This window comes from Gavia stellata, chromosome 13, assembly GCF_030936135.1.
Source record: "Gavia stellata isolate bGavSte3 chromosome 13, bGavSte3.hap2, whole genome shotgun sequence".
NCBI classification, from domain to species: domain Eukaryota; kingdom Metazoa; phylum Chordata; class Aves; order Gaviiformes; family Gaviidae; genus Gavia; species Gavia stellata.
The window spans coordinates 1,003,590-1,024,680 of NC_082606.1; the positions used below are offsets into that span (position 1 = coordinate 1,003,590).

The 21,091-nt window shown below is 57.1% G+C and overlaps 2 protein-coding genes and 2 non-coding genes across 4 annotated transcripts in view; 2 read left to right on the plus strand and 2 right to left on the minus strand.

The window, feature by feature from the left end:
- The first annotated feature begins 1,580 nt into the window (after positions 1-1,580).
- Positions 1,581-1,652, plus strand: TRNAH-GUG (transfer RNA histidin (anticodon GUG)). The gene has a single exon. It is a non-coding gene; the product is annotated as a tRNA-His (tRNA).
- A 1,039-nt stretch (positions 1,653-2,691) lies between these two features.
- TRNAH-GUG (transfer RNA histidin (anticodon GUG)) lies at positions 2,692-2,763 on the minus strand. The gene has a single exon. It is a non-coding gene; the product is annotated as a tRNA-His (tRNA).
- Positions 2,764-5,697: 2,934 nt separating this feature from the next.
- LOC104264054 (sodium/nucleoside cotransporter 1) lies at positions 5,698-14,279 on the plus strand. The gene is made up of 17 exons (XM_059824092.1): positions 5,698-5,766; positions 5,841-5,938; positions 6,383-6,474; positions 6,916-7,105; positions 7,471-7,612; positions 8,416-8,529; positions 8,912-8,989; positions 9,367-9,447; positions 9,780-9,860; positions 10,003-10,128; positions 11,400-11,530; positions 11,740-11,908; positions 12,103-12,300; positions 12,766-12,847; positions 13,374-13,472; positions 13,952-14,063; positions 14,156-14,279. Exons 1-17 carry the CDS (start codon positions 5,698-5,700, stop codon positions 14,277-14,279), a joined length of 1,986 nt encoding a protein of 661 aa, XP_059680075.1.
- A 525-nt stretch (positions 14,280-14,804) lies between these two features.
- Positions 14,805-21,091, minus strand: part of ALPK3 (alpha kinase 3) — a 35,327-nt gene continuing 29,040 nt past the window's right edge. Inside the window, exons 7-14 of the mRNA XM_059823685.1 lie at positions 20,250-20,397; positions 18,654-18,781; positions 18,346-18,381; positions 17,949-18,223; positions 17,506-17,594; positions 17,041-17,258; positions 16,793-16,841; positions 14,805-16,622 (exon numbers count right to left, since the gene is read on the minus strand). Of these exons, the coding sequence (XP_059679668.1) occupies positions 16,301-16,622; positions 16,793-16,841; positions 17,041-17,258; positions 17,506-17,594; positions 17,949-18,223; positions 18,346-18,381; positions 18,654-18,781; positions 20,250-20,397 (1,265 nt within the window). The 3' untranslated portion in view covers positions 14,805-16,300. The remainder of the gene's footprint in view (positions 16,623-16,792; positions 16,842-17,040; positions 17,259-17,505; positions 17,595-17,948; positions 18,224-18,345; positions 18,382-18,653; positions 18,782-20,249; positions 20,398-21,091) is intronic.

A 21,091-nucleotide genomic window follows, 5' to 3' on the forward strand; every position in this document is an offset into this window, starting at 1 on the left:
GGAACCAGCATACACACCAGTGCCCAGGGCAAGTCAACAGCAAAGAGGCTGAGGGAAGAAAGAGGTGAGCATAGACAAAGGGAGGACACAAAAAGCTGCTCTGTCTTTGTTCACCACTCTGAGCAACTTTGGGTTGGATATGAGCAAGATGAGGAGGTCACGGTGGCAGGAGTAACTACTTCATGGAGCAATCAAGGTGCACAAGGCCTTCGTCTGGTTCGTCCCAAGCCTCAGGAAGATTCTTTTAGATTTAGGATTCACCAGCTGCAGCAGATATACAAGGATGGCTGTGGTGCAGGGACATACCCCTGCCCAGCACAGGTAGCACGGCTGCAGGAGGCCTCTGCCCCTTCCAGCACCCCCTCACACGCAGGCAGAACACGTAGGGGTGCATATATATGATGCCGAGTGATGAGCTCGTCGTGCATGCAGGAGCAAAGGTTTCTGTGACCAGCTCTTCCCCCTGACGCAGCACAGAGGTATGAGTCATCTGGGCCATCCGAGTGCCTTGAAGTGCCACGATTGCTCTAAAAATATTTTACAGAAAGCAAGCCTTTTGATCCCAGGTGTTTTGAATTCTTTGCATATCTCTGAAAATAAAGGAGCCTTTAATGCTTGGAGCACTGCAAAAATCAGCAACAGTGGTGACGGCAAACAGTCATTAACTATTAATGTGCGTTTCGCCAGAAGAAATGGGAAAGGCAGCACAGACTAATACCTGCCACCGTTTTGGGCCACGATGACAATTTCACTGTTAGTCCCTCGTCTTCCTCTCCAGTCCGTAGGCACCACCCTGGCGCGCTGAGTCGTTAATGCTGCGGTAAAGAGGAACTTTGTTCCCTGAGTAACACCCACGGGGTGAGAGGTGGGATTACAGCTGGGCAGGGGTTGGGGTCAGGGACACACCGAGGGTCGGGATATGGGGCAGGATGAGGGGAAGGGTCGTGGTAAGAGCGGGGTGGGGGTCAGGGCTACAGCTGGAAGCAGGGACAGGGTGAGGATCACAGTCTGGAGTTGGGCCAAGGCCGGAGAAGAAGGGATGGGGTTGGGAGTGGGGTTAGAGAGGGTTAAAAGCAGAGGTAGGGGGTCAGGCTCGGAGTCGGGGTTAGATTCAGGGCTGGGGTCAGGGAAGGAGGTGAGGCCGCGTTGGCGGTGGGAGGGAGTCGGACTTTAGAGTCCAGGTCAGGGTCAGGCCAGGGCGTGGGGCGTGGGGCGCGGAGAGGACCAGGGTCAGGGCCCGGGCTGGGCTCCAGGGGGGTCGAGGGCCGGGTGCGGGAGCACGGCCCGTGCGGGGCCGGGAGACGGGGGCAGGACGGCGGCCCCCACCCGGGGCCGCGGCCAGGGCCGAGCGCGCGCGGCCTTGCCCCGCCGCAGCCGGACCCGCGCAGGCGCACACAGCCCACCACGCGGGGGCGGAGGGGGAGAGAGAACGAACCCGCCGCTCACTCCGAGTCGCCATGGAGACACTGCATAGCCAGGGCGGAGCGCGAAGCCGGCGGCCACGCCCCGCGCCGCGAGCTCAGCGGCGTCACGGCTAAGGGCCGCTGCGCTGAGCGGGCAACCCAGAGCCCCGGTAGCGCGCCGTGATCGTATAGTGGTTAGTACTCTGCGTTGTGGCCGCAGCAACCTCGGTTCGAATCCGAGTCACGGCATCGCCCCGGCGGTACCACGGCACACGGGCTCGCTACCTTTTGCGGATTTTTGATTTTTGCCTCGCCGACGACTTCCATTAATGGTCACGTTCTGACGCGGCGCCGCGATATTTCACTTTGGTTTGGGTTTTTTTTTTTTTTTTGGTTCTTTCCCGGCTCCTGGCGGGGCCGGGGCAGCGCCCGGGGGGAACGACTCTGTGGAGCGGCGAGGGGACAAGTCACGGCACAACGGGAAATAAATAAATAAATAAAATAAAATAAAATAAAACAACACCTTTTTTTTTTAAATAAAAAATAAAAAAATTAATTTTTAAATAAGCGTTTTAAAATATGAAATGAAACGAAATGAAATAAAATGAAATGAAATTAAATACAGTGAAATGAAATATACAATGAAATTAAATGAAAAAAAAATTAAAATGAAATGAAATAAAATGAAATACAATAAAATAAAAAGAAATAAAATTGAATGAAATAAAATTAATGAAATGAAATGAAATGAAATAAAAATGAAAATAAAGGAAAAAAGGAAAGGAAAGGAAAGGAAAGGAAAGGAAAGGAAAGGAAAGGAAAGGAAAGGAAAGGAAAGGAAAGGAAAGGAAAGGAAAGGAAAGGAAAGGGAAAAAAGAAAGAAAATAAAAGAAGAAAAGAAAAGAAAAGAAAAGAAAAGAAAAGAAAAGAAAAGAAAAGAAAAGAGAAAAGAGAAAAGAAAAAAGAAAGAAAAGAAAAGAAGAAAAGAAAAAAGAAAAGAAAAAAAGAAAAGAAAAGAAAAGAAAAGAAAAGAAAAGAAAAGAGAAAATAAAAGAAAAAAGAAAGAAAATAAAAAAAGAAAAGAAAAGAAAAGAAAAGAAAAGAAAAGAAAAGAAAAGAAAAGAAAAGAAAAGAAAAGAAAAGAAAAGAAAAGAAAAGAAAAAGAAAAGAAAAGAAAAGAAAGAAAAAAGAAAGAAGAAAAAAAAAGAAAAAAGAAGGAATGAAATGAAATGACGGTGTCGCCGAAAGACAAAAGCAGAGCCCGTGTGCCGTGGTACCGCCGGGGCGATGCCGTGACTCGGATTCGAACCGAGGTTGCTGCGGCCACAACGCAGAGTACTAACCACTATACGATCACGGCGTGCTACCGGGGCTCTGGGTTGCCCGCTTGGCGCAGCGGCCCTTAGCCGTGACGCCGCTGAGCTCGCGGCGCGGGGCGGAGCCACCCTCCCACCCATGGCCCGCGCGTGGGGCGGGGGCGCTGTGCTTGCACCCCAGCTCTGCTGCGGGAAGTGCGGCGCTGGCTTTGCCCCAGCAGCTGGTGAGCGTGCGAGCGGTGCCCGGGCTCTGCGGGTCCCGCAGGTGTTTGCACGAGCGGCCCACCAGTGCTGCAGCGGGCTGGGGGAGCCTTGCACACGCAGGAACAAGTTTACACCAGCGTTGCACCAGCCGCAGTTAGGGTTTTACTCCTCGTCATCCACGCACCGACTTGTGCGAGCAAGTGCTGAGCGCCCTCACACTACACCAACCCCAAATTTAGGTGCTCTAGCACCAGGGCTGGGTAGAATCCACAGAGAGCAGGTGCTGCTCATGTGCACTGGGGAACCGGCACAGGGAGCATTTGCCTGTGGGCACTGTGTGGCGCATGGACACCCCGAGAATCCCATGGGGTCATTAATCAGCAATCTCTGAACTGATTCCTGCTAGCCCCTGGCGTTGGCACCCTCGGCGCCACATCGCTTCACCACTCTGTGGGCAAAAAAACCACCCCAAGGAGATCCCAGCTGGGTGCACGCACGTGGGGATGCGACTCCCACCGTCCCGCGTGAAAAGATGGTTTCCAACACACCTGGGCAGGCAACACTTTTGCTGGCTGCAGCCCTGTCCATCCCGCGCTGCTCAGGGATGGGTGACACGACTGCACCGCCACAGCTTTGGAGGCTGCGTGTGCCCGGCTCTTTTCCCAGGAAACATTTCCTGGGATGGGGTGAAGGTTGGATTTCTGCTTTTACTATCTTCCCTCGAGGCTCATTTCGCCTCAGGGTGAAAGTATCCTGGGCAACCTTTTTTGGGTGGTGCGGTGCCCCACGTTGCCACCCCACTGGGCTCCACTGCACGCCCTCGTGGGCACCCGGGCGTGAGCCCCGGGAGGAGCCAGGGCAGCCCCGGCCCTGCAGTGCCCAGCCCAGCTCTTTGGACCGAGCTGTTAATTGATAACCCGGGTGCGGGCCAGGAGCTGTGCGGCCGTCGGGGCTGGCGGGTGAGTGCAGGGGCCAGCGGGTGCCAGGGCAGGGGGGAGCCGTGGGGTATGGGGAGGATGCGAGGCCATGGGGGGCATGAGGGCATGGGGCACGGGGGGCATGAGGGCGTGGGGCACGAGGACACGGGGGGGGGGTGAGGGCACGGGGTGCAGGGACACGGTGGGGAGGGCAGAGGGGTGTGCAGCCACGCTGCATCACGAGGCCATGGGGGTCCAGGGGGGACAGGAGGGTGCAGGGGGCACGGGCTTGGCATGAGGACAAGGGGCACGATGGAGTGAGGGGGCACGTGGGGGGCACCTAGCTGCTGCCCCACTGATTGGCTGCCTGTCCATGTGGCCCCACCCCCAAAGGTGAAGGCAGCCAATGAGGCTTCACCAAAACAAAAGGTAGATGAGCCAGGCTGGGTGAGGGGGGGTGGCACTGGGGGGCCATGGAGGTGGCATCAGCCCAGGGGTCCTGAAGGGCACTGAGCCTGGGAGGGATGGGGAGAGCTGGGAGCCCTTGGGGGGGTCCTGGAGCCCTGGGAGGTCCTGGAGGGGTCCCTGAGCACTCGGGGTGCTGGAGGGCTCCCTGAGCCCAGAGGGGTCCGGGGGGGGGGGGTGTCCCTGACATGGTGGTGGGCCTGGGAAGGGGGAGAGCCTCCTGATCCCTACCAGGATCCTGGTGAGGGGTCCCTGAGCCCTGGGGGGCACCAGGGGTGCTGGAGGCCCTGGAGGAGGTCTGGGGTCCTGGGTTCCTACTGTGGCCCTGGGTTCCTACTGTGGCCCTGGGTTCTGCCCTGCTGCCGAGGAGCCATGAGCTCAGGGACAGGCTGGGGGCCAGCACACCTCAGTGGTTCCCCTTGGTGGCTCCGCTGGCCCGTGGAGCCCACCACCACCTTCAGCTGCTGTGAGGTCCCACGCTGAGGGGGATGTTCTCCAAAACTCCTCACCTCCACTCGTTTCATTTGGGGCTGGGTCGCTCCCTTCAGTGGACCCTAATTCTCCCACTGCGGGAAGCAGGCGATGACCCTGCTATCTCCACCTTCTCCATGCAGACCTCTACGACTGTCCTCCAAAGCAAGGACACCTCCCTACTCCCTCTGTCCTCACACAGAAGTGCTCCTACGGTCGATCGCTGCCTTCTCTGCGACTTCTCTGCTCTTCCCTCATCCTTCTCCAGGTAGAAGAACCAGGAGGGTGTCCAAATGGGATGCTTCAGTGGTGCCTGCCCTGGCATAACACTGGTTCTTCTGGCTTTGCTGGGCCAGTTCTCCCAGTATGATCCTCCTTTCAGACCAGTCCCCATGCAAACTACCACTTATTCCTATCCATCACTCCTGCACTGTACTGGTTTTCAACATGAAAGGACCTTCTTCCTTATCTTACTTGGTTGCACCAAGAGCTCTCGATGAAGGATGCAGCCAGATTTATTTTTTGCAAAATCCCACTTGCAAAGAGGCTCATGGAGGCTGGTGGGCGCTGCCACCAACTTGGAGGAGGAGTACCAGCTCTCCCTGCTGCATCTAATCCTCTCCTGTAATTCCTTGGAAGCATGGAAGAGCAAAGACCTTCCCAGAGTTACAGGAGAACAAGGAAGTCAGCACACCAGTCCCACAGCTTGAGGACTCCATGGGATGGTCCCTTAATGTGCTGGTGCAGGAACTGCTCTGACTTCCTACTGCAAAGGGCATTCTCCTCTTGGAGACCCAAAATTGAAAATTGGGGTTGGACATTCGTCCTTCCCAGAGCTGATCCTGTCTTTCTCTCCTCAGCCAGTGCTGGTCCCTCGCAGTGCTGCTTCTCTAATGCATTGAAGCTGCCACACTTCTGGAGATGGCAGAAAACGAGCTAACCCTGGACAACCTTGAGAAGGGAGCAGATAACCCAGCTTTCAGCTCCATGGTAAGTCCCCCCTTCCCCTCCCATCAGGGTACAGGAGCTGCTCAGGGTGCTCCAGTTAATGATGTTTTTTCCAGGGGGAGGAGAGACCCTATGAGGAATGTGATGGTCCATGTGGTGAGAGCAAAGAGGAGAGGAGAGGAGAAGGGAAAGGGAGATTCTCCTCCCACTGCAGGTAGGATAACACCTGGAGATGTGTGTATGTAGGGTGTTTCTAGTGGTCATAGCAAGTCTGCAGTCCCTGGGCCAGCAGATTCTCCTGGAGAGCAGAGTAGGGTCATATTGACCACATAGAGGGGACAGTGCCTCATGGCTCCCTATGGCTTTGTAGGGTGGCAGTGGCAGGTCTCTGTCCCCATAACAGCCACCCAGAGTAAGCCTCCACTCATGGTGCCTGGGGTGTTGGGCTGTGTGGTGGGATCTCCCCTGCCATAATGGGCCATCCTGGGAGCAGGCAGCAGAGCTGCTAGAGGCCACGGCACACCTATACCAGTGTGCTGCTGCCACACGTGCCCTCTGGGAGCTATGGTCATGACCTGGCTCTGTTGAGTTGGGTTGGGTTGATCTTCAGGATCCATCTTCTTTGCCTCTCACATCTCTTGCATGTGACTCTCCCCAGGAAGGCCCTGCAGCCGGCATCCAAGGCAAAGCGCTTCTGCAAGGCTCACGCCAAGGTGTTGAGAATGGTCGCCCTGGGGCTCCTTGGAGTAGGTGAGGACTTCCCGGCACTGAGATCCCATCTCCGCATCCCTTTGGCTGGCCGTGCCCCCAGCCTCCAAGCACTGGGCATGGCCATGCATGTGGAGGTCATATCTGCTCTCACAAGCCCTGCTGCTGCCCACTCCTCACCCCACCACTCCTGTCCATGAGGGCTACCTGCACCTCACTGTCCTCCTCCCCTTTCTCCACCCACCCAAAGGGTTTGCTGCACCTCTTCTGCTTGCCCCATGTGCCCAGCTGAGGTGCTGTCACCAGTGAGTCTGGCTGCTGGGGTGGTGCTCCCTAAGTCCTCCTCGTGCACAGATGGGAGCCTCAAGGGAGGCCAGGGAAGGATATTTGGACGAAATGAACCTCATTGTTGGCCCCAGTTAGTGTTATGAATCCGGGGTCCTATGGGCCTGATGTTTCTGACCCCAAATGTGCCTTTTCCAGCCTACCTGTGCTACTTTATTGCTGCGTGTTGGCTCAACTTCCATCGAGCCCTTGCCTTGGTTGTCATAACTGCTGTGGTTGTCTTCTTCATCTGCTGGAGCCTCTTCAAGAAGCACTGTGGGGCAAAGGTATTGCTGCTCCTCAGCCCCATTTGGAAATGCTTCCAAAAGTACTGGCCGTGGCTGAAATGGTGAGTCAGGAAAAGGCAGGGCCAGGTCCCTCCCAGCGCCCAGGTCCCCTCCCCCCTGGCTGCCCTGCCAGCGTGACCAACAGCCAGTGGCACTGGGCACATGCCCTAGTGTTGTGCAGGCACCTCATGAATGATGAGGTATGGCCTAGCCTGGGGACCACTTAAAAGCCATGGCAGAAACGTCTTGCTACTCTACCTCAGTAGCATGATGGCTATTCACACCCGTCATTTGTGTCTGAGCCCCAGGTTTCTTCAGATGCATGGACCCTACGGTGGCATCTCCCACACAATAAGCTCCTGCCTTTCATGAGCTGCTCTCCCCATAGGGACATCCTCTCTGTGACAGTCTGGGATTTCCTTTGCAGGCTGCTGGTGGTGGCCCACGTGGGAGGCCTGATCACGTGGCTGGCTTTGGGCACCTCCGGAAATCCAGAGCAGCTCATCTCGTTAGCTGGTTTCTGCTTTTTGGTGCTGTTCCTGTTTGCCTGCTCCAAGCACCATGGCGCAGTATGTGTTTCAGGTGTGGCTTGGCCATTGGTTCCCTTGCAGGAGGTGGCCACCCAGCACTGGGGAACAAGTCCTTCCTTCCCACTGGCATCCCCTGATGGCCCATTGCTGGAGCTTCCTGGAGGAAGCAGAAGCCCAGCAGGGCTCCTGGGCAAAGCTGAGCACAGCCTGGGGAGCTGAGTTGGTTGGGTGGATGAAGCCCCAAAGCCACCTCACTGCCCTCCTTCCCACTGCTCAATCCAGGGCTCCCCCATGGTGCCTCCATCCTGTTTTCCACCATGTCCCTCATAGTGGGTCAGACCCTGAGACCCAGCACCAGACCCATGCCTGAGCTTCAGGTGCCTGTGGGTGCAGGGTGGGCCTGAGCTTCGGGTACCCTGGGTGACTTGGGCAGATGTGACTGAAGTCCCAGTGGCTTCCAACCCAACCTGTTTCAATGTTTTGGGCAGTCCCTCCATCCACCTCCTCCAAAGGGTTAATGAATAGGAAGTTTTGCGCTAGCAGGTCTGTACTACCAGTCAAACCATCAGAAGGTCTCTGTGCTCATCTCCTCCTGGGTAAGCCTGGCAGGTTGTGTTCCACCAGCCAGTTCTTGAGTCCCATCAACTCATGTTCTTCCTCTATCACCAACCTATGTTTGTGGGTTTCTGTGACACTTTTTTTGTTAGTATCCCCATGACCCTCACCCAGGGCACAGTGTAATGGTGTTTGCCATGTGCAGCTGTCGAAGGGGCAGGAAGCCAGAGAGGGAAGTCTGTAGGCTTTGCTAACGTCTCAGTCCCTGTTCTGCTCTTGGTCCCCAGGTGTCCTGGAGAGCCGTTTTCTGGGGTCTTGCCTTGGAGTTCTTATTTGGACTCCTCGTCCTCCGAACAACCCCCGGTGTCCAAGCTTTCCAGTGGCTGGGTGACCAGATTCAGGTACTGCATCTGCTCACCCCATCCCATGCTTACGCCCTCCATGTAGCCCCTTCAGGGATCAGCAAGAAGAGCAGAGGGTGGCATGGTGCGGAGAAGCTGCAGGGACTGCACGCTCACAAACATTTTTGTTTGGGACTGGAGAAAAGCCAGCTCTTTCCTGGTTTTCTGCAGCAGCCCAGACCCTTGCTGGCTGGAGCAGTGCTCCGTGTATTGGAGACAGCCCACCAGTGTCCCCAGCTTAGGTTTCAGAGGGTCGTTCTCTGGCAGAGCAGTGAAGTGAGCTGTGGGGCTAGGGGTACAGACCCCTGCTAGGTAGAAGTGAGATGTCAGGGAAAGAGCTAATGGAGAACTCCATCCTACCATGTAACTTCTCCACTTGCAGTTCTTCCTGGGCTACACCAAAGCTGGCTCCAGCTTCGTCTTTGGGAACACGCTCATTGAAGAAGTCTTTGCCTTTCAGGTCAGCTTGGGGAATGGGGTATGGGGAGGGAGAGGCAGAGCCTGGTTTCCTTCTGGTCTGGCTGCTTTGCTGGGTCCTGGAGAGCATGGAGCTAAACGCAGCCAGGCTTGCTGCAGCAGAGCTCAGCCAGCTCAGGGATGGGTCTTCCTTGGCTTTGTACCCACCCGTAGACCTCCTCAGTGCCATGGGGGATTTGCAGTGGTCCCTGTCCCTCCTGTCAGCCTGGCCCAGTGTTGTGGTACCCCAATAGTGTGGGCTGGCTATGCAATACCTCACTACGTCCAGCTCATGGGATGGAGGGGCTTGATCCCCCCAAGTGTACTTAGATATTTTGCTTAGCTCTCCCTTAACCCTGTGCCCTGGTGCCTTGCCTGCAGACTCTGCCCATCGTTGTTTTCTTCAGCTGTGTGATGTCCATCCTCTACTACCTTGGCGTCATGCAGTGGCTCATTGTCAAGGTAGGGCCTCACACCTGGCTCTGGGATGGTGGTGGAAAGGAGAACCACCTGGTGGGTTCTCCAACTACTATGATCAGCTGAGGAATGTCCCAGGGAAATTGGCATGGTACTAATTTGGGGTTATTTGTCCTACTTAAAATAATAGACACAAAATCCCTCTTGCACGTCCTCCTGAGAAAGCCCAGCTCTTGAGCTGGTGTTGCTACCTGGTCTGTAGGCGCTTCCCAAAATCACCTCTGTGCAGCTTGAGGGCCAAACAGTTTCCGGCTTCATGGAGTGGGTGGCAGGGTGCCAGGAGCCTTTGTGAACATGGTGGCCTTGTCTTTCCCCAGATCTCCTGGCTGCTTCAGGTCTCAATGGGCACCACTCCCACTGAGACCCTGAGCGTGGCAGGGAACATTTTCGTGGGACAGGTAAGGTCCTGGGCAGGAAATCCAGCTCCTCAGCCCTTGCAGCTGAGCCTGCCCTGGAGGAAGGGTCATCCTCTCCCTTCCCAGGAGACCTGCAGCCCTGCGTGGCCCTGTCTCAAGGACAACAGCGTTTTCTCTCTTGCAGACCGAAGCCCCGCTGCTCATCCGCCCATACCTTGCAGACATGACCCATTCAGAAATCCACGCTGTGATGACTGGTGGCTTTTCCACCATTGCAGGCAGCGTGATGGGTGCCTACATATCCTTTGGGGTGAGTGCATGAGCAGATGTATGCCACATGCTCCCTGCTATGACGTCCTGACACGCAAGAACTACCCTGGACTTGCGGGTGGGAGAAGATGCCCAGCAGGTACCCCATGGTCCCCTTCCTTAAGCAGGATGAAGGCAGGGTGCTTCCAAGCCCAGCCTCACCTTCACTGGCCTGGCCAAAACCCCGCAGCCCTGCCAGGTAGAAGGCACTGCCGTGGCACCCTCACTGTGTGTCCTTGCACAGCGATCAGGGCAAATCTCACTGAATCACAGGATAATTTAACCTGTAAGAACCCTATGGGGGTCTCTGATCCAACCTCTTGCCAAAATGAGGTGATGGCAAAGCCCAAGAGGATGCCCAGGGCCTTGTCCAGGTTGGTGGTGAACATCTCCATGAATGCCAATCTCCCCCCCACCTCTCTGGTCCACCCTACAGGTGCCTCAGTCACGGGAAACAATTTTTTCCTTATATCCAACTGGAATTTCCCCACTGAAACTGTGCTGTTGCTTCTCACCCTTTCACTGGGCACCGCTAACCAGTGTCTTCCCTCCAACACCCCCTTTAAGCAGTTGGGAACAGCAACTCCCCCCAGCAATCCCCCCAGCGCTCTTTTCTCTCAGCCAAATAAGCCCTGCTCCTCCAGCATCACCTTGGCAGTCCTGTGCCCTGACCCCCCTGGGGATGCCCTCTCCAGTTCATCAGTGTCTCAGCCCTGGACACGGTGTCCAGATGTGGCCTCATCAGTGCTCTGTAATGGGGAATAAACCTTCTCCACGACCTGCTGGCTGAGCTCCTGGTATTTAAACATTAATTAGTCTCCTTAAATGGGGAGCCAAGGGTGAAAGGTCAGAGAAATGAGGCGTTGCCACTCGGCGGGCAGGGGAGGGCTGAGACTGGGAGCTTGGCTCTTCATCAGCGGGTAGAAGTTCGCAATGTTGCACAACCCATTGCTCTGATATTGATAAAAAGGGACAAGGAAGGGACAAGAATCATCACGATTAGGTCAAACAGCAGGAGAGATTGACATCTCCGAGGCCGTGACTGCTGCAGCTCCAGCAATGCCTCCATCCAGGCGAGCTGCCCTACATGCCGTAGCTGGCTGAGATGGGAAAAACAGAGATGTTTTTCCCGCCCTGAGCAAACAGAGAGCCCTGAACTGCTCCAAACGTTGCTGGTTGATGCCAGCCACGTGCTGGGGTGCCGTGGGGTGGCACATCATGGGGTGCAAGCCTTCCATGGAGGTGCCTGAGCCCACGGTCTGTGCATTGCAGATAGATGCGGCATCACTGATTGCAGCCTCTGTGATGGCTGCGCCCTGCGCCCTCGCCATGTCCAAACTCGTCTATCCCGAAGTGGAAGAGTCCAAGTTCAAGGACAAAGCAAGCATCCACCTCTCCAGGGGGTGAGTGTGAGCAGAGGGATGGTGGAGTGGGGCTGCATGTGTCCTGCCAGTGCGGGGAAGCCATGGGGGCAATTTCAGGGCACGAGCAGACATTGCGGGTGGCCTGAGGTTGGGAGAGCCTGTGGTGGGCAGACATCCACAGAATGAGAGCTGATCTTGCACAGGGGATGCCCGGCGACACGAGCCTATTGGGGTCTTTTTTCACGCAGGGAAGAGCAGAACATCCTGGAAGCTGCGAGCAACGGGGCTGCCGCCTCCGTGGGGCTCGTGGCCAACATTGCGGCCAACCTCATTGCCTTCTTGGCGGTGCTGGAGTTCATCAATGCTGCCCTGCGCTGGTTCGGGGAGATGGTAGACATTGAGGACCTCTCCTTCCAGGTATCCCGAAGGGCAGCCCCATGGTCCGGGCTGCCAGATCCTGCTTCCCCCACCCATCCCCACCTTTGCCCATTGCCTCAGTAGGCTGCCGAGACCCTTGCTAGGTGTTGGCAAATGCTGGCAGCGGGTGTCCAAGCCAGGGGCTATGCAGATGGTCAGCTCTGTGTTGCTCCCTTCTGGGGTGCTTTTCCCAGGTGATCTGCTCCTACGTCCTCATGCCCGTGGCCTTTCTCATGGGGGCAGACTGGGCAGACTCACCGCTGGTGGCTGAGCTCTTGGGGATCAAGATCTTCCTGAACGAGTTTGTGGCGTACCAGCAGCTGGCCACGTACAAGAAGAACCGTCTGTCAGGCCTGGAGGAGTGGGACGGGAGCCGGAAGCAGTGGATATCTGTGAGGACCGCTTGCTACCCTGCCAGGCACAGGACAGGGATGGAGCTAGCCGAAACGGGGCATGGGACCTGGCCAGGCAGACGGGTGATGGCCAGGCAGGGGGATGATGGTGTTGGGGGTGGGAGGGCAACTGCGGTCAACTAGACTTGGATGTTCACTAACTGCTGGGTATGGGGTCATCCTGAAGAAGTCAGTGAAGCCCTTTCCCGTTTATCCTGCTCCTTGGTGGGGCAGATCATGGCGCTATAGGACCCCCTGTCCCCACAGCCCAGCCTCTCCCAAGGGCAGACTACCTACCACCTGCATCCTCACTCCCAAAAATAGCTGAAGGAGAAAGCATTGGGGTGGGGGATTTATCTCCATCATGTCTGACTGGGCTGGGAGCTACAACATAGTGCTCAGCTCTCGGTGCTCTGGGGCTGCTCCTGGTAGGAGGTGACCATCCCCTTCCACTGTGCCCTCCAGGAGCGAGCTGAGAGCATCACCACCTTTGCACTCTGTGGATTTGCCAACCTCAGCTCCATTGGGATCATGCTGGGCGGCCTGGGTGAGTGTGACCTGCGTCCTGGGTTGCTGGGCATGATGCAGGGCAATCCTGGGCCCAGGGAGCAAGGGCTCAGCTGGGGCAGGAGGAATTGGCTGCCCTCAAACCTCCACGTTCAGTCTCTGCCAGCACACAGATAAGAAACAGGATTTCCATGAGGTCATAGTGATGATTTTGCACTGCACCCAAGGGCAAGAGCACATGCACGTCCACAAGCCCAGGTGCCACCCAGCCATGGGGCAAAGAGCAGAGACTCCAGTGCTGACAGCACCAAGGACTCTGGTTGATCACCCATAGATGCAGGGTGGGCACAGCGCTCTGCCAGCACACACCGCTGCCAGGATGAGCAGACAGAGTGCTGGGTGCTGGCTGGGATCACCATGTCCCCCAGACACCAGGGGTTGGGGTGGGCAGAGCACTATGTGGCAGAGTCAGCTGGGGACCTGGGACACGTCCCTGTCTGCCCCCAGCCCGGGGCAGAGTCGGAGCAAGGATCTGACTCGCCACGGCCTCTGCTTTGCCCCCGCAGCCTCCATGGTACCCCAGCGCAAGGGCGACTTAGCCTCCATCGTGCTGCGAGCCCTGCTCACCGGCATCTGCGTCTCCATGCTCAATGCCTGCCTGGCAGGTAGGTGCCTGCCCACTGCCAGCAGGGCCAGAAAGAACCGGGGAGGGACAGGCAAAGGGCTGCAGACCCCTATAAATGCAGGTGCAGGGTGGGGACGGCTGGCCTGTCCTCCCCATGGGTCTGCCAGGGCCTCCAAACGCTCTGCTCTCCCCTCATGGCTTTGTAGGGGCTGCCCAAGCCCAATGTCTCTGCTGGGGCCTCTCATCCTCATCTGGGCCGGGATGGGGACTTTTCAAGGACAGCTTTTGGGGCACTGCAAGGAGTTCCCTGGGGTTGCTGCTGCAACCGTCTTGGGGGTGAGGTGGGACAGCGTGTGGGACCTGCAAGCACAGTCCCAGGCACAGGATTTGCAAGCAAGCATAGTTGGGGTATGGGATTTACGAGCAGGGTTGGGGTACAGGATTTGCAAGCATGCTCAGGATACGGGATTTGCATCCATGGTCCCTTAAGAGTCCCAACCAGGAGACCTTGTCCCCCAGGTCTCCTTCATGTGCCAACGGAGGTGGGCGACTGCGTGACCTTCCTCAGCACTGCCAACTTCAGCTCTACCAGCTACACCATGTACGTGTGCTGCAAGCAGCTCTTTGCCAGGTGAGTGTGAAGGGCCTCAGAGGCATATGGTCCTGCTGGGGACCCAGGTGGTGGGGCAGCAGCTCATCCTGACCATGCTTCTCTCCTTCCAGCTCCGTGCTTGAGAATGGGACGCTTTCCTTCACAGGACCCTGGGCCGGCCTGGCGGAGAGCGGGCTGTGCCTGACACAGTGCTGCGGGCACTACAACCACACGTCCTGCACAGGGACAATCTAGAAACATGCAGGCAGCTGCCCACTCCAGGGGTGATGGCCTGGGAGCACCAGGGTCTGCAAAGCCTGGCCCCAAAGGTAGAAAAAACCCCGGCAGAGACCTGTGTGTTTGGTCGTCTCCACTCCAGTGATGACAGACAGCTGCGTGCTCCTTGCAGCCAGCACCCTTAGGTGCTGGCCTCGCGGAAACAAGGGAACTGCTCCCAAATAAATCATGGAAATCCCCATGTGCTTGCCCTCAGTCCCCCTATGGCTCCTGATCATGGCTGTCCCACACGACACGAGGTGCTTTGCTCAGGCTGCACCCCGCAACCGCAGCTGCCATAGCCAGCGTTCACTGCAGACCTCGCAAGCCGAGCCTCCACCAGGTGCCAACTTTAGGGTCCAGCCCCAGCCACCCTCTTCTCCCCCGCAGGGTGCAGATGGGGGTAAAGCCATTACTTGAAGACGTTTCCTTCCCTCGAACACAAAGCTGCCCCGTCCTGCCGTGCTTGGGTGCATCTTTCCTGCAGGGACCACAGCGCCGGGGAACAGGCCAGTCCTTCTCGCTTTATTGCGCTCGAGAGCGCCCATTTGCCAACGCGGCCACGTTATGTACATCGTTATTTTACAATGACACAATAACAAAGCACCAGGACCCCAGGGCGTGCCGCACTCCCAGCCCGGTCCCTTTCCTCCTCCGCCAGGCTGCACTGAGACACCGTTTCGGACACTGCCATGCGAGGTGGCATTGCTGGCGCCCAGCACCCTCCTCCAAAGCCAGAGGGAAGGTGATCCTCTGTGGCAAGACAAAGCAGGCAGCGCTGGGGCCCTTTGCAAGCCTTTGCTGCCCACTGCCATGCTCTGCCGGCTCCTGCACGCCTGAATGAGCTGATGAGCTCAAGGGAGGCTTGATGCAACGCAGGGTGGTTTACTTACCAGCATGAGCCTGCCTGTCCGTCGCTGCCTCCCGCCGTGGGGCAGCGGGATCTGGAGCAGGTGCTGCTAGCTGCCACTGGGGTACGACATGTGCCAAGTAGGGGTGATGCTAAGCAAGCATGACCAGGTCATGCTATGGGGCTGGGCAGGGCGTACGGGGTCTGCATATGGCAGGTGGGCAAGGAGGGGTGAGTCCTGTGGGCTGGACACCCACATGTGCCAAAGCAGTGCCTGGCATGGAGGGGAGGTGTCCCCTTCGCCCCGCTCCCAGGTGCCCCATGTGAGGTAGAGCATCCTTACCGTGGCACTGGCCGCCACCCGTAGCGGCACTGTCACCCTCAGCACCCACCTGGCAAGGGGGTGGGAGGCTCATCCCAAGGCACAGGGGAGGCCGGGAGGGCAGGGGTGAAAACTCCTATCCCCGTGCAGGTGCCGGTACTGATGCTGGTGCCCCGCCACGGGACTGGCCCACACCCCAGAGCCCCATGCAATAGCAGCAGGAGCCTTGCAGCTCACCGCTAAACCCCTCTGCAGCAAAACCTTTTAAATCACAGTGTGTCGGAGTAAATGAGACCACCTGGGCGGGGTTGGGGTTCACATCCTTGACACAGAGCGCTGGCGGGGCTTGGCGCGGTCACTTTATGGAAGGCACAAAAGGGACATGAGGTGCTGGGAGCCAGGAGGGCAGCCCAGACTCCCAGTTTGCTCAGGGGAGCCAGACAGGCACCTGCTAAGGCCAAAGGAGCTGGTCTGATGGCCCCTGCCATAAGAAAGGCAAACAGAGAGAGCTGAGAGGAAGGTGAACCCGAGCGTGGAGGGACACATGGCTCCATAGGCTCCACCACCAGCAGCAGCTCTTGTAAAGAGGTATTGGTGAGGGGGTCCGTGCTGCCCACAGCTCACAGCCCCCCCATGACCCCGACCGGGCTGCTCACACTAGCACACACCACACAATGCAAGCGCCACAGGTCAGGGCGGGAGCCAAAGGGAGGAGAGCAGCGGCAGCGGCTACTGCCGGGGTCTTCCTTTCCCAGCCTGGTCGCGTGCTGCCTCTGGGCTGCTCGGGCTGGGGTCCAGGCTGGGGGGTCCCAGCCACGGCGGCTCCGGCTACTGCGGGCGGCCAGACCTGTTGCTCTCTCCCGACCCGGGCTTGGAGGCTGCCAGGGCCTCCCCTGTTTCTGCAGCTCGCCGGGAGCTCTTGGGGCTCACGGCAGCCTTGCGGGTACCCTGGGGACTTGCCAGCCCCTTCTTCTGGAGCTGGGGGCTGGACTGGGCCGACTTCCTACCCATGGAGGGGCTCTTGGAGCCCTTGGGTTTGGCTGGCTCCAGCGTCTTCAGGCCCAGGATGCTGCAGTAATGGTTACACTGGTGAGCGGCCGTGAATTGCTCCAGCAGGGAAGGGAAGCAGCTTTCCTTCAGCCCTTGGTACCTGCCAACACAGCCATCCTCAGCTCCTGCTTCACACTAGGAGATGTCCCACCGGAGCAGGGAGCTGAGGACGGAGCCCAGCCACGCTCACCACCACAGCCCTTTGCCACGTGAGTGGCTGAGCTGGGGACAGCCAGGGCCACCCTGCGCCAGCAGCTCGGGGTCACTCACCCTTTCAGGTTGGTAGCAATCCGCACGTTGGTCATCTTCCAGCCCACTCCTGCAATGAAAGGGAGGACAACCAGTCTCTGCCCAGAGAAGGACGGGCACCAGCACCAAGGGCAGGTCATCGCCCTGGGAGCTGGGCTCCATGGCACTTGGGGAAAGTGGCAGGAGGGCAAGGCTGGGGCTTTTCTTCCTTCTCTCACAGGCCAGAGCGTGGGGAGGGGCCACGGGAATCAGATGGGAGATCCCTTTACCTTCCATGTCAGTCACGAGGATGTTTCCATGTGTCCACTGGTAGACCCAATGCTGGAAGGTGCAGCATTTGAGCACAATCTCTGACGTGCCTCGTGCCACCAAGCTGCCATCTCTCTCTGTAACACAGTACTGCTCGCAGGGCCCGCCCAAGTCCTCCTCCATCGTGGCGTAAGGGATGTTGTTGGCAGGTCGGTAAATCAGGTACAGAGGAATTATCCTGCATGGGAGCACACAGATGGGGTCAGCACCAGGTGGTGAGCTCTCCCACCACAGCAAGTGGAGATTCACACCGTGGCCTGCAACCCTGGCTTTTGCCTTCTCCCCCAATATCCCTTCCATTTGAGGGTGGGAGAAGAGCATGCTGCCCTTCGGGATGTCCTCAGCACCCATAGGGATCCCTCCCACCATCCCCTGGGATGCTCTGCCAGGATGCCAAACCAGCAGAGCCGCAACACCTTACTTACTCGGGCACTGCTCCAAAATCAGGGACGGCTCGAGCCTCAGCGGCAAAGATCTTGCAGTACTCGCGGCTGGAGTTCTGGATTTTACATTCCTGGAGATTCAAACAGAAGAGTCAGGGACCTGTCCCGTCTTGCACCAACGCCTCCCTGGGATCCCCCACCTGGCCAGGCATCCCCTAGGACCACTGCCAGTTGATTCCCTGTCCTGGTAGCCAAAGGACAAGTGACGAGAAAGCTCCAAGCAGCTCTGTGTAGCTCAGAGAGAGGAGCTGAAGCTAAGAATAACAAGGATATCGCCAGCCCACTGAAATATGGCTCGACCCCTCCAGAGCATTCAAGAAGTGGAAGGAAATAAAGGAAGTGGGCACAGAGCTGGGGACTGTAGCACAGACAGACCGGGAAGATGTAGGGGAGACAGGTGGAGGGTGCCCCACGAGGATGCCCACCTGGATGGTGATGTCGTAGTTCTTCTCGATGAGGCTGTTCTCATTCTTGGTCCCAAAGACAATGAAATTGTGCACTTTGATGATGCAGGTGCGGCCAGACTCAAAGACGGGCTCCAGGCCGTAGATGGCTCTGGCACGGCAGGCTTTGCGCAGGAAACCGGCACCCACTTCCATGTCCTCGCTCACCACGCGCCCGAAGAGCTTATCCCCCCAGTAGCCTGCATCAGCCAAACCCTTCGCAAACACCATGGGCGTCATCTCGATCTCCTCTCCAACTGGTGGAGGGAAGAGCTGGTGAGGGGGGACAACGCAGGCACGTCCTGCCCCTGCCACAGAGCTGCCTGCCCCCCACACAGCAAGGGGCAGCAGTTGCAGCTCGTCAGCATGTGGCCCTTACCTTCAATCTCTTCCCGCAAGATAAATCCTGACAGCACTAGAGCAGACAGAAAGCAAAGAGGTGTCAAGGTCCCGCCAGGATCCCACCCTGCCCCATGCACTTGCACACCGAGGGATGGCAAGGAGGATGGTATGAATTGCTCATAAATTAGCAAATGGAGGCAGATGCACCTCACAGTGGTGGCGTTATGGGGCATGCAAGGCTCCGCCTCTGCAGCCTGGCCCTAAGACCTCTCTGCAGTTCGCCACGCCACCCCACGGCACACCTGGGCAGCTGGGAAAGTTGCCAGGCTGCTGAGGGCTCCTCACCTTCTGGGCTGAGCAGAAAATCAGTGGAGTCAGTGCCGTACTCGTTGCTGATGACGCACCGGTAGACCCCGCAGTCCTTCTGGGACGCCTGCACAACAGCCAAGGCTGCCTGGCCCTCGTCACCAGCACTGGAAGAAACCGGAGCACGGCCTCAGCTCTGCGTGACGTGTGGGGGCACACAGAAGCCCTGTCACAGGCACTGTGGGTGGGCACCATGCTGTCCTTGGAGGGCTGGAAGAGGGCTACAAAGGAAGGTAGCCCAAGGGCATGCCAGCTGCCCCCCGGGCACCTCATGGCACAAGGAGTTCTGCCCTGCAGTTTGTACTCCCAGAGATGCTCGTCTTCAGGTAATCCCTGCAAAATCTGGCTGGGATTGGGCTACAGACTGATAAAGGTACTTGCCTCTGAGTGTGGTTGGGTCAGGGCTGTGCTTGGGATAACAGACCCGCATCTGGATGGGATGGCTGGAAGCCAATCAGCCACAAAGGTGTCCAGCTTAATTTTCAGCTGTTCACAAGTGAGAGCAGACACCACTCCCCATCCTGCAACCTGCCTGTCTCCAAGGGACTGGAAAAGCACAAGCTCTATAGCAGCAGGCTGACGGTCTTCTGCAGCCTGCAGCACCAAGCTTTGGGCTGGCAGTTCCTCTAGCCAAGCTGGCAACTCACCAGGCAGACGGGTCTCCACAAGAACCAAAGGCCTGTTTCTGCCACGCACAGCTAGTCTGAACCAGCAAGGGGATGACGGGCCTCAGAGGGAAGAGGTGGGACCCTCATCCTGAGACCTGCCAGCTGAGCAGGCTCTGATCAGCTGGAAAGCAATGGCAACTCCTGGTCCACCTGCCCCAGTTCAAATACATGCCGTAGGAGAGCATTTCTGCCCCAGAAGCACCTCTTTCTGCCTGCTCATTATAAAGGGAGCTCAAGGGATGTTCAAAGGCATCAGGCAAATCCTATCCAATGTGGATGATGTTCCCACACAAGCTCCCTTGGGCTTGAGAACAAGTTGCTCTCCATAATGCACCCAAACGAGCATCCAGGATACAACAAGCCACACAGTTGTCCAAACAAGCTCTCCCTGTGCAAGGGCAATGCCAAGGGATAGAGAAGGCACAGCCAGAGCTTTTTCCCTGTTGGTGCTTGCCAGTGGTGGTTGCATGGAAGCATCTGCTCTGGTGCAGCGTGCAGACCCTCCCAGCACAGCTGCCACCCTCACATGTATCACTTGGGGTCCCAGTTTTGCAGCTCACACCCAGCTCTCAAACTCTGAGATGGGCACAGCACCTTCCCTGCCCTCCCCAAAGTTTGGGTTCAGCCCCTACCCTCTCCAGGGCTCTGCTACTCAAAGCATCAGCCCTTAAGCCAGGCTCCAGGTGGAGCATCAACAGGGCAAATTTGGCAGCAATTCCCCATCTGGGCAATCCCTCCCCAAGCACTGAGAAGATAAAGTTCACAATGTACTGTGCCATGCAATGAGCTTCCCATGCAGTCTTAACAGAAGGGGCACCTTCACCCCAGTAAACGCAAGGAGCTGGATTTAACACACGAACCCAGGGCTACGCACAAGGACTACAACGAAGCGGAGCTGGCAGGTTACCTCCTTTGGGCTTCTGCTACAGGGATCTCGTCCTTGTACCACATCAGCTTAGAATCACTCAAAATATTGAAGAACTGGCACCAAAGTTTCAGGTTTCCTGACGCATCGGAAAATTGTTCTGCCCTGATCTTACGAATCACCTGTGGAGCTAAGGACAGGGTGCAAAGAGATCGATGGTGAGACACACAGTGCTGGCTGCAGCTCCGGGGACAGGCCAGCCTACCCCAGCGCTGCTGCTTAGGACTTTCGTGTTGGGTATCACAGGTATGTCAGCACAGCCTGGTATAACATCACCTTCCCAGGGAAGGTCTCAGAGCTCCGCTTGTATAATACGGTGGGATTCAAGTGGTACAATTTCGTTCAACAGCGCAGCACTGCAATACCTAGTGGGGCTTGGCCAGAGGCAATGCAGAAAAACACTATGCAATGTTGGAGGAAACATTTATCTACTGAAGTAGGGATTTATCAAGGCTACCCTTACTTTTGCAAGAGTGCTGATTTCTGTGGGGGTATCACCTGGCTCCCGCAAGCACTTCAACACCAGGATTATGCCTTTTTTAATTCGATGCCACAAGGGATCAAATTAGCATTGTCCATGGAAGTGGAAAAGGAGTGTGCACCCAGCTGATGCCCACTGGACCTCCGACCAGCACGAGGCGTGGTGACGACCAGGAAATGCAGACCAAGAACAAGAGGATTATATGATTCCTTTGGCCAGGGAACTCCAGGCTGTGGAGACAGCCAATCTCAGTGCTGCTGTCTTTTGCATTCCTCCACCTTCCTTGTGCTAGGGAAGAAGTCTTGGTGCAGACTTCTGGCTTTCACATGGCCAAAGGGTGATG

Excerpts from the sequence above, each read along its gene's own strand:
- LOC104264054 (XM_059824092.1), top strand. The coding sequence starts at position 5,698 with ATGGCAGAAAACGAGCTAACCCTGGACAACCTTGAGAAGGGAGCAGAT. Across the intron at positions 5,939-6,382 it reads AGATTCTCCTCCCACTGCAG|GAAGGCCCTGCAGCCGGCAT; the intron begins GTAGGATAACAC and ends GACTCTCCCCAG. Across the intron at positions 8,990-9,366 it reads AAGAAGTCTTTGCCTTTCAG|ACTCTGCCCATCGTTGTTTT; the intron begins GTCAGCTTGGGG and ends CCTTGCCTGCAG.